General features: G+C 33.3%; 1 protein-coding gene and 1 long non-coding RNA gene across 2 annotated transcripts; both read right to left on the bottom strand.

The window, feature by feature from the left end:
- Positions 1-3,104: 3,104 nt before the first annotated feature.
- On the bottom strand, positions 3,105-6,323 carry LOC141377174 (uncharacterized). Its single transcript, XR_015505922.1, has 7 exons — positions 6,116-6,323; positions 5,888-6,009; positions 4,946-5,029; positions 4,771-4,825; positions 4,596-4,671; positions 4,345-4,521; positions 3,105-4,004 (listed from the first exon to the last, which is right to left on the bottom strand). It is a non-coding gene; the product is annotated as an uncharacterized LOC141377174 (long non-coding RNA).
- Positions 6,324-8,770: 2,447 nt separating this feature from the next.
- Positions 8,771-12,258, bottom strand: mxtx1 (mix-type homeobox gene 1). Its single transcript, NM_131560.4, has 3 exons — positions 12,166-12,258; positions 11,846-12,030; positions 8,771-10,361 (listed from the first exon to the last, which is right to left on the bottom strand). Exons 1-3 carry the CDS (start codon positions 12,185-12,187, stop codon positions 9,639-9,641), a joined length of 930 nt encoding a protein of 309 aa, NP_571635.3. The 5' UTR covers positions 12,188-12,258; the 3' UTR covers positions 8,771-9,638.
- Between the last annotated feature and the right edge of the window lie 561 nt (positions 12,259-12,819).

Below are 12,819 nucleotides of genomic sequence, written 5' to 3' on the forward strand. Positions count from 1 at the left end.
ACATGATTGTCAATAAGAAAAAAAAATGGAATCCATTTTTTTCACTAGAAATATTCATTTATTAGGCAAATAACAGTCTGGCCAGCACAATAAACTTTCCTCAGTTAAAATTTGACCATTTGAATGAACAAAAAAATAAACATAATGTATAGCTTCACATTTTTTATAGATTTTTCTCTTGTAAAAAAAAAGTTAAATTAAAAATTAATGGATAGAAATAGCCTGATTAGTATTAAATTAGTGTAAATAATTAGTATTGTATAGGATTAATATTAAAAATTTTCAAAAATTATAAAAAATCTTTTTATTGATCTTTTTTGTTTCACAATTAAGATCCAAGATATAGAATAAGTTATTTGTAAAATGTTTTCAGCAATGCAGTAGGTCAGTAGTGAAAGATGATAACTTTACTTTCTTCAGATTGTATGTTTTCTTGAACAGATATTGGACTCATGAAAAATAATTGTTTGCATTGGCCAAAACTGATAAGCTGAAATCACGACAGCCAACAGAGCATTCCACTTGGTCTTAAAGCCTTCTTCGATTAATTATTTTTACAAATGAGCTCATGTATGCAACAAATTCTAGACCTTTGCCAGTGGGGTTTTCCGAATTAGCAAACCACAAATGTACGGGATTTATTATAATTTAGTGTCAAATATAAATGTTTGTTTTACTCTATAAAGGTCTCATGTCATTCAAATTTTAACAATATGTATTAACATTAATGGGGTTGTAATTTTTTTAATTAACTTTTTTATTTGTATTAATCTTTGTTGGGGTTTTTTGTTCTCCTATATCCTATTTCTAAATTTAAAAGAAGTGTAGGTTATGAAATAAAACATGTTATTTTATTCAAACAAAATAAATCCTAAGAAACTGGGAATTTTCTTTTCTTTTTTACCACATATATATATATACAGTTGAAGTCAGAATTATTAGCCCCGCTGTTTTTTTTTCCCCTGTAGCCGGGGCACTTTTGATCATTTTGGAAGGGCATCTCTATCCAAGACTAAAAAGGGCATGTGCACTGCACAGGTTGAGCCCCATGTGTGCACATGCCTGGGCTAGAATAAAAGTGTTTTTTAAATTTTTAAACATCCTTTTAAGGAACAAAATGATTAGCCCTGTTATGCTATATTTTTTTAGCGATAGTCTACTGAACAAATTATCGTTATACAATAACTTGCCTAATTACTCTAACCTGCCTTAACCTAATTAACCTAGTTAAGCCTTTAAATAGTATTGTATAGTCACTTTAAGCTGTATAGAAGTGTTTTGAAAAATATCTCGTTAAATATTATTTACTGTCATCATAACATAGTTCTGACTTCAAATATATATACAAATAAAATAAAAACTAAATGTATTTGGGTCAATGCTGCCTGCCACATCAGCTGCTGTGCCATAAACAGGAAGAGATATTCTTCCTTCTGTCCCTCCCCACTCTTTCTATCACTCTTTATCTTTTTTCCATATAGCACTCACCTCATAGTTACAATAAACACAGTAACAGTTTGCTTTCATTATGACTCACTGGAGTCTCATCCACGAGAAACAGAACCGCAGGTACTTCCTGCTTTGCTTTTTTTTTTTTTTTGCTTTTTTTCTAGTTTTCTTTTGAAGTGTTGTTCGTATGAAAAATGTTTACAAAAAGCCAAACATCCCAAGAATGGACACATCCTGCTGCAGAAAACAACAGCACTGTGACACAAAATACATACACATAATAACAAACAATGGCAGAAAAAAAAACTGATCAGTATGTTTTCACAATTAAAACAAAAACAATGCAACTTAGACATGACCAGATTACAAAATCTTTAAAATCTTCATAATTCAATTAGAGTTACTTTTTTATGGATTAAACGATTACTTAAAATTCAAATAATGGCAGCAATTTATTAACCAATTTATTCTCTTTAATTCATTATTTTCTTTAATAATTGTCTGTTGTAAAAACTAATTTAGCTTTGACTATATTTACAGTAATAAAAAACAAGTAATCTTTGATTTTGAATGAGTGAATCAAAAAAAAAATCTCTAAATCAATTGCACCATGACACAATTAATTATGCAAGTTATCAATCACTGTAGTTGTTTATCTGTGTCTTCATTACATCCAGTGAATTGAATTCTTTAGTTTGATGGTTGAGGTAAAATATGTAAAACCAGTGAGACTTTTTAGAGTGACTATGTACATTTTTTTAATCAATTTTTATTATTTATTTCATGTAATTTGTCATCTTCCCAGTTATTCTGCACACAAGCTTGTACTTACTTGTCAGAGTTGTTGACCATGTTTTTGGGACATGTCTAAAAAATCTCTGGCCCCCTGCCTATTGCACTGAGACTTTTCTATTCTCAGAAGGACAAGACTGTTTTTATGAAAGGGAGTGGATACATGAAGACCTATGGGAAGAGAATATGCTGTTGGCAGGCATACTAGGTGGAAAAAGAGAGAGGAAACATGTATGAGAAGACATCTTTTGGTTAACCCTAAGGGAACCATAAAAGCTTATTTTGCTCTTAATCCTGTTGTGAAATCATGGCTATTCACTTATATTTTTATTTATTTTGTATTTTTTTTACTTATTTGTATATGGACAATCTAAAAATACAAATACATCAAGTATTTATTGATTATATGGTTTACTCCTGTAGGGCCAAAACCCAGGGTTTTAACTTTCATTCTTTAAACCAACGGCACCTGTTGGTTGATCAAAGTGTTGCAAGCAGAAAAAAGCTTCTGTGATTTATACAGTTTAACTGTTCATCTCCTATACAACTTCTTCTGAAAACAAATGAAAAGCAGATGAAGTCAATCTAGGGTCACTCTCAGAAAAAAAGGTACAAAATTGTACCTTTTAGGGTACAAATGGCCCGTCACTGGGGTGGTACCCTTAAGGGTACAAATTTGTACCTCTATTTAAAGGTACAAAATTATACCTTCTACATTTGTACCCTTTAAGGGACAATTTTGTACCCCCACCGAAGGTACAAAAATGTACCTTTTTATATTATATAGCATTTTCAGGGTACTGACCCAGGCATTTTGATCCATTGGTGACTGCATGCACAAATAAATAAATAAAACATTTCGGTTCGCAGATGTCCATTTTTATTTATTAATGTAGAAAATATTTCATTACAACTCACAACTGAATGTGTCAAGAAATAAAATTACACAGTAAGTATAAAGCAGACATGTAAAACAGTAAAAAGAACAATTTAGATAACAAATAAAAATTGTTCACTCACTGTACAGTATATAATCTACCCTTAATACAAAGACCACAAGAATACTGTTTAAGATTTATAAACACATTACACAGGCTACATCAAGTACTGCACTTTATAAAGTCCAAAGTGTTTGTCTTTAGTCAGAATACTCAGTCATAATAAATAATTTGTCATCAAAATTTTCTCTGTATTTCAGAATGAAGGCAAACTTTCTCTATAAATTGCTTCAACAGTGCAGAAAACCAAAAACATCAGTAGCCTCTTCCTCAACATCAGTAGATTACTCATCATCCTCAAGAGGAGTTGTAATTTGTTGTAACACAATATGTGTTTATGCTTTTGATAAACATGACATGGAAAGCACTCATAACTGGAAAATGTTCTTTGATAGTCATTAGGACCACAAGTTATTTAAAATTTTGCTTTATGCATGAATGAGAGCAGTGTGCTGGATTAACTTGATGATTGTGATTATCCCAAGAGCATGTAGAGAAACAAAAAACAAGGTTGATCACTCTGGTAACTGGAGATCGAGGCTTGTCATCGTCCACCGTTCATTCAAAACATTCCACTGCAGAAACATCAAGGTGTTCTTCTAATAAGATGGATATGTCAAAAATGTATATTCGTCCACATCATTAGCCCGGCCAATCGCAATCCCATCAACTCTGAAGACTGCCGTGACTCGTCTTGTTAACACAGTTGTCCAGTCGGTGGCCTCCTCCTGTACTTGAACTGTTGGATGTGGTGAAGATGATTCACTGTAAATGACAAAGCAATAATTACTTTAATATCAGTCACTCTATCACTGATGAAGAGAAAATCAACATGCATAGAAAGTAAAATAATTAATATTTATTTACTGATTTAAAAAAAAAAAGTATCACAGATTAAAAGACTAATATAAATTTCATTCATTCATTCAATTTCTTTTTGGCTTAGTCCCTTTATTAATCTGGGGTCGCCACAGTGGAATGAACCACCAACTTATCCAGCATGTTTTATGCAGCAGATGCCCTTCTAGCTGCAACCCAGTATTATGAAACATCCAGACACACTAATTCACACACACATTTATACACTACAGACAAATAAGCTTACCAAATTCAGCTATAGCGCATGTCTTTGGACTTGTGGGGAAACCGGAGCACTTAGAGGAAACCTTCACGAACACTGGAAGAATATGCAAACTCCTCACACAAACGCCAACTGACCCAGCCGAGGCTCGAACCAGCGACCTTCTTGCTGTAAGGTGACAGCACTACCCACTGCGTCATCCTAATATAAAGAATATCAAGAATTATAAAATGCATTTATAACAGCATATACTAAACAGAAAACAACATACGCACCTGAGCACAACGAAATGTTGAAGTGTCTCGCTTAACAAGGCTGGCAACATGAGAAGTGCTGCTGTAAAATCAATTCCTGGAACATAAGATGTGGCATACAAACAAATATGAAGGAATCCATCTAAAGCTAGAATTTAATAATATTAATCAAGAGGAGAACGTTTAGAAAGAGTACCTTAGAGTCAGGTCCTTAGAATTCTTCAGTTGATCTCTCATCTTTCGATGAATACCTAGAAAATAATTTTAAACACATGGGTGTACATTTATTGTTGTTTGTAAGTAAAAACCTACAAATTTAAAATAGTATGTAAGCCATTAAAACCATGGTATAGATAATGAGACATACTTACATCTTGTAACTGAGCCATGCTTTCATATGACATGCCTTCATTGGTCTGATGCTGTTAGGCTGCATTATGTTGTTCAATCTTGTCCTGAAATACAATTGGAAACTTCATAAACTTCTGGAAAGCAATAAGATAAAGCAATAACTATTTATTTATTTTGAGATATTAATAAAATAGGTAAAATAGCTCAAGGTAAGTTACCAGTTTCAGAACAAATAAGACAAATTATTACATTAAAGAACAAAGTATAACTTAAAACGTCGATTTATACAACGTGGTATGTTAATAATTCTACATTAACATAAGTATAACGTTAAACAATAGTAAAGCATCAACAATTCTGGACATGAGAGTTTGTGGACACTCCTCAACATTAATGTAACTTAGACACTTAAACGAAGATATGTACAAGCATACACACGCCACGTTTGTAACTAGCCACGTTTACATAACCAGTCGCTTTGCCGGTGACAAAATTGTGATTTTTCTTCACGAAATGGCGGTGTATATAACCGTCTAAAATTACATTTCCTCGGTCAACCGTGGCTAGAAAATGGCCTCAAATTATAAAACATTATCGATAATTACAAATTCCAGTATTAATAACAAAAGGTTTTATATCAAGGTATATGAAGACTTTAGTCGCGCGAGCTCCGGGCCACACCGCACATTACTCACGGCCCGATTCCGGTGCACGGTTACGGCAGCGTCGGCTCGCTGCTGCCGCCGCATCTGGCCCGAGTAACGATACAGCAGACGGACTCGGGCAGGCGAGAATCTAGCCGCAACTGGCCCGAGTGTATTTTGCTATCTGGGTTGCGATTATATTCCGCCGTGGCAACACTTATTAATAAAGCAGTTAAGTAAGATATAAGGCGAGAATACGTAACGTAGGCGATAAAGGGAGCTTTTACACCGAGAAAACTAACAGCATATAATACTCACCTTCTATAAGGTTATGTCCCTCGGTGACTTTGATACCATATTGTATTAACTTCTTTAATAAGCTGCAGACATCTTAGCAAACTCCACCCTGCAGGCCAACGTACACCAGTCAGCCCGGAGCACTTAAAGCGGGGGAAAGCCGAGACCCGAGAGTCAGACAAAATCAACAGAACACGCGGCTTCACATGTAAAAATGAGACTGAAAATATAACTTTAATACATTCTTACCTGAAAAATGAGGACTCCAAAATAGACTTTTCTTTGAAAAGCGTGCGAAGTTCTGTGTAAACAGCCAGCATACTCTACCGACCGCTGCCTCAGTAACAAACACTACTATAACGTCTCAACAAGCCAAATTCTTAAAGAGACAGCAACATCACCACCTGTATGAAGATGCTGTCACTCTGCATGGTTCTTATTCTACATCCCATATACTATAGGGTCTTAAACAGTAAGCAAAGACCAGTATTTACGTTTTTTATGATTAAAATTACATTCAATTATAAATTAAATTATTAACGATTTTGAGAATTTTTTAAATTTAAATACATGAAAAAATTTTAATTATAAAAAATATTTAATTCAATCAATTTATTTATTTATTATATTTATAAATTATGTATTTTAGTATTAATGTTTAGTATTAATGCATTTAAATTAGTGTTATATAGTGTCTTGATCTTATCATGAGCTGAGGGTGCAATTTTGTTCCTATAGGGAATTGTACCTTTAAAGGTTCCAAACTGGTCCTTTACGGTACAATTTTGTATCCAAATGTGCTATAAAAGGTACAAAAATGTACCTTTCAGACCTAAATCTGGACATTTGTACCTTTATAGCCCATTTGAGTACAAAATTGTACCCTAAGGACCAATATGGGACCTTTAAAGGTACAATTATATATTTTGTTCCCTCTAGGAACAAAATTGTACCTTCACTGTACTTTTTTTTCTGAGAGTGTATATACTTGCAAAATAAAAGAAAGTTTTGCAAATAAAAAATAAAGCATTGAGCAAAAATAAATAAATAAATGCAAATCTCAAGAAATCGCGAAGCAAAAATTATGTTTTGAGAAATAAAAATATATAGAAATATATTGAGAAATATATATATAATTGCAGAAAATTTTTAATAGCATTGCCTTAAAAAAACATTCAGTCGATTGCAATGCTCATTTTGATTTGCTTCTAAGTCAACCTTGAGTTTGCGATGCTGTTTTCACTTTGCACTTCACGTTTCTGCACGTTTCACTTTCTGGTACTGATTTGACAAGGGGGCAGAGTATAGAGAACTTGGGCATTTACGACAGGCCCTCGTAAAATCAAGGTTGAATATATGCAAATATTTTATTTGTATTATTTTATGATAAATTGGTGGTTCATTCCTCTGTGGCGACCCCAGATTAATAAAGGGACTAAGCCAAAAAGAAAATGAATGAATGAATGAAATTAGAAAAATACTTGTTGAGCATTGATTGCTAAAAGATGCTTTTTTTACTTAGATTTTAGAAAACTGTTAGTATTGACTACAAGTTGTGAGGAGACTATAAAGAGACTAATATCTCACATATTTTATGGATGACAGACCCATTTCACCCCTCATTAATCAATGACACCCATTTTGACAGCTGAGACTGACTAGCATTCAGCTGCAGTCATAATCCTATCAAGTTCTTTATGTTAATTTGTGATAAAAAAGCACACATTTACATATATTTATCGGTTTGTGTACATGAATTACCTGAATACATAAAACCTTTTGAACCAAGAACTTCCTTTATTGGCCTATAATCATTTTTCATAGCATACAGTATGCTTTTTCTGGATCACTAGATTTCACATTGCATTTCAAGTTATTCTCTCTGTCTATATCTGCAATCATTTTTTTTCATTAATTTTCCTATGGTTTCATTTTTCCCATAACACAGAAATGCCAACTGGCCCAACCGAGACTCAAACCAGCGACCTTCTTGCTGTGAGGCGATTATGCTACTCACTGTGACGCCCAGCAGTTTTATAAATATATATATATTAGTTAAGTAGATGCACATACTGTAGCATTGGTAAAATTAAGGTACAAACAGTTGTGCAAATGTTTGGTTCTCTTGGCCATTGAGCTGGCATTGGGATTATTATTTAGTCAGTTTTGTTTAACAAACCAATTGTTTGGTTATTAATATGAAAAATGTTTTGTTTTTTTTGTAGAAAGGAATATCATGGCTTCTGCAACTATATTAAGCATTTTACCATTGCTTAAAAAACAAATTAACAAATAAATAGTTTTTCTTGGGCACCAAAATCAGCATATACTGTTAACGATTTCTGTAATTTACACATTATAACGTGAACTGAATTTTACTATGACAGTTATGCTGTATTTTAATGTTGCATTATGAACTAAAATATATAAAAATACAATACTGTATACATATACAGTTATATAAATGGGACTGTAAATGTAAATACAGTATTTTGCAGTAATTTATTTACAGTCAGTTACTCGCAAACTGCTGCCAGTAAGTTAATGTAGATTTTACATGATATAGTTAAGAGGGTACAAGAATAATTTCAGAAGTTTTTGTGTCACTGAAACTTGGAGTACAGGTTAAAGAAAAAGCATTGCTATCCAGTGGTGGGGTAGTGCATCACAAACAACACAAGTTACGTAATAATATTACTTTTCTCAGTAATGAGTTAAGTAACAAATTACTTTTCAAAATTAATCAATAATATTTGAATTACTTTTTAAAAATATAATGTGAATTATGTTTTGTTGTTGAAAAAATAAATAAATTGCTTTCATTAAAATGAAAGTAGTCATGTTGAATCCAGCACAACGAGAGAATGCAGGAACAGACAGAAACAAAGATGGCAGAGTCTTACATTTTTGCAATAGAAATATTGTCTTTATTTTGAACACATAAAAAAAGGAGAAGAGGATTATCTGAATGGACGCTGATTTTACTGTTTATTAAGAGCAAAAAGTACAAAAGTAGCAATTGCATTGCTTTAAACTTTTATTAATCTGTATATATGGCATGTATAGCTTTGGGGTCAGAAAGTTCTCAGAAGATAACATTATCCAACAATAGTTTTTATGTGTTTTTCAAAAGGTAAATAAAGGTTCTGCAGTGTGATGTTTATAAAAAATCTCTATCTGAAAAGAAAAGAAAAAGAAGAAGAAGAAAAAGAGGAAGAAACTTTAGTAGCTTTTAGAAGTAACTTTCCTCAACACTGTTGCTCTCACACACCACAGAAATAAACTACCTTTTAAAAGCAAAATTACAAAGGGTTGGAATAGTTCTGTTATTTTGTTTCATTCCCAATAAAAGTATCATGCACATACAGTACATTTCACCCCGTAGATGACAGAATGTGTTATGCAACAAATTCCTCGCAACCTACAGACTGATTCTTATCAATGTTTCCAGCACTGACCTCATCCATGCATGAAGTAAACATATACCTACTCAGAACAATTGTATAAAATCATTTAAAGGAACATTAGGAGAAAAGGCATCTTTATTTAAAATCTATATAAACTATATACACACAGCTGCATGTTAACACTTTACCCCCAACAAAACATTTAAAAAATACCAAATATTAATTAGAATAAATACACTTGATCAGTCAGAAAACATTTGAAAACTCTCATGTTGTTTTGAATCAAATAAATATTACATTATTGATTTTAGTCATTAAATACAGTAAATAATAAATAGTCATAAATAAATCCAACCCTTCAAAATTCAGCCATACACATGGTTATCCTCAGTGGAGTGGTTATTTAGTCCTTCACCCTGCCACCAGTCTCCTTGAAGCTCTCCCAGGATCTCCTGCAGCGACAAGGTTGGAAGCTCAGGCAGCGGTCCATGGTGGACCCCGCTTTCCAGCTGGCCTTCCATTCTCGGAACATCTGGGTTGTCAACAGGAGAAGTCCTGTCCAAACCGGCCTCCCAGCAGCCCGAGTCAGGAGTAACAGGGGTCAGGGGTTGAAGAGTGTTGTGTTTTTCAGAATGCGAGTAAAAAAATCCCGGATTGCAGGCATATGCTTCCAGATGATATGGACTCCACATGGAGCTCATAGGAGACCTCCTGCCGTACCTCACACCCCAGTTAGGGGGCATCTGATGCTCTGGGCTTAAAATAGGAGAAGGGCTCAGATGGGATTGAATGGCTCTGCTTTGATGGTATGAAGGTGTGCAATAGCCAGAATCGTCGCTGATTGACATGGAAGACGGAGTGTCACATCCGCATACTGCATCTTTTTCCATTTCTTCCTTTATACGATCTGGATATGCAGGCGGTGGTGAACATAAAGTTCCAGTTGCTCCACTGGATTCATTGTTTTTCCGATGTATTTGCATTGGTGAAGTCTGCATATTGTTGTAGGCTGGCAAGTCGGTTTGCCACAATGGCTTTTTTCCACCCTTGCATTTCAACGTGCGAGCTCTCCTATTCTGGAACCAGACCTATTGTGAATGGAAATCAAATGGGGCAGACTCAGAAGTTGATAGATTATAGTCAACCATCTAGTGCATGCAGATACTGTAAGAGCTTTCCTGTTAAAGATTGAGGTTAATCATTGCGAGATGACATGCAGTTAGCTGTGCGTTTAGTCAGGATGGTTATCTGTGCTTGGTATGTCTATTGTTTACAGGCTGTACGGTCTCTAAACTAAACAGCTGATAAAGGCAAAGTCGCTTACGTCATGGCAGATATTGAGAGTGCTATCAGTGATGGTAAACAGTGTTTTCATGTAAGGCATTATTATATATCACTTCACCTGTTTGGTGATTTACAAAATACATGAGAGATGCAAAATAATATGATAAGCTTATTAACATCTTAAAAGGATAGCTCACCTCAAAATATGACTTTATATTTATTTTTTGACTCAAATGTTGTTTCAAAGCAGTATGAGTATTTGTAAGCATATAATGAATATTACTGGGGTTCTACAATCTCAAAAAAGTTGATGTATTTAATATTTTAATATGTATATTTAAGCACGGTCAGACATTAATTTCACATTAAGATATATTTTATATACTCTCAGAAAAATAGGTGCAAAAGTAGTTTTTGTATATACATCTGAACAATCCAACCTAAATTAATAATAATGCCCCAATTATTCAAGATATTGGGGCAAAAGGGGTTCTTTTTGCCTTAATATCTTGAATAATTGGGGCAATATTAAAAATAAATTGGGGCACAATTAAAATAAACATTTTGTGACAGTAGGGATTGAGATGAAAAATCAGCAGTAATAGCAAAAATAATCGAGAAAGGTTTTTGTCATTGTATTGCACTTTGAAATTGATTAGAAATTTTCAATTGATAATTTATAAACCAGTACATATGCAGTTGTTGTGTTTACCACCATTGAGAAGCATTATATTGTTTGTTAATAATACTTTATTAATAACACTTTGTAGTTAAATGACTGATTAAAGTGGGTGCACCGATATGGGTATTTGTAATAAGGTATTTTCATTATTAGTAATAAGGTAATTTTAAATTTTAATTTAATTAAATGTAAATTAATTCCTGAGGGCAAATATTATTCTTTAATGTAAAGTTCATTTCTAACCCTGTTTTCTTTCCTCAAAGATTGCATAATGAAAATTGGTGGGTCCAACATTGTTTTAAACCCAGCAAAGTATGCATTATTGGATTTTAAACAATGTTGGACTCCAACAACTTTTATTATGCAATCTTTAAAAAAAAGCAGGGTGCATGAAAAAATATATGCATAAAGTACTTGATCAAGTCTTCAAAATGTGTTCCATTCTGGTTAATAGAAAGTAGATTCATTAAAGAAAGTAAGTCATACGTGAACAAGTTGAGGGTGAGTCAATGATGACAGAATTCAATACATTGGTGAACTTTCCCTTTAAACTGTAGTGAATTGAGTTTTACTGTTTATAACATGCCATTAAACATGACAGCCCACCTGTATGCGAGACTCTGGCAGTCCTGTGGTTTGGGAAAGACTCTCTCTGAGACTGATTCCAGGGTAAGGGTCTGTTTCAAATGTAGCTCGCAGAAGCTCAACGTGTTCCTTGGAGAAACTTGTCCTTTTCCTGCGACTTGCGCTTCTGGATACAGCTCCACTTCCAGATGTTTTAGCAGTAGCATCTAAAATGACAAATTTAAAATAAATTAATAATTATAATGAATGCAATACCAAACATAGTATTATCTTATATGTCGTCTTTCAAATGAACTGTGAAAACATATAGTTATTTAGTTGAAATCTTCAGTAATGTTTACCAATAGTGCTGTCTTTCCACATGTTGTGTCTTCACTGGTGGAATCCTGGAGGTGACAGTGAAGGTCTGTCTTCTTGGTGCTCCTCAGGGATTTGATTTCTGACCCCTTCAGCAGTGTTTTATACCTGTGCCCTCATGTCCTGCTCCCATGACCCCCCTTTCAACCCCACCTCCCCCATTTGAAGAGCTTATGATGGGTGAAATAGGAATGAGACAGGGTACAGTCTTTGAAAACCATATAAAAAAATTATATATATATATATATATATATATATATATATATATATATATATATATATATATATATATATATATATATATATATATAGTCAGAATTATTAGCCCCCCTGAATTATTAGCCCCCACTGTTTTTTCCCGATTTTCTCTTTAACGGAAAGAAGATTTTCTCTGTTCATTTCTAAACATAATAGTTTTAATAACTTTCTAATAACTGATTTATTTTATCTTTGCTATGATGACTAAATAATATTTAACTAGATATTTTTCAAGAAACTTCTACACAGCTTAAAGTGACATTTAAAGGCTTAACTAGGTTAATTAGGTTAACTAGGCAGGTTAGGGTAATTAGGCAAGTTATTGTATAACAATGTTTTTTTTTTTTCGGTAGATTATCGAAGAAAAAAAAAACTTAAAG

This window comes from Danio rerio, chromosome 13 (genome assembly GCF_052040795.2).
Source record: "Danio rerio strain M-AB ecotype USA chromosome 13, GRCz13ab, whole genome shotgun sequence".
Taxonomy (NCBI): domain Eukaryota; kingdom Metazoa; phylum Chordata; class Actinopteri; order Cypriniformes; family Danionidae; genus Danio; species Danio rerio.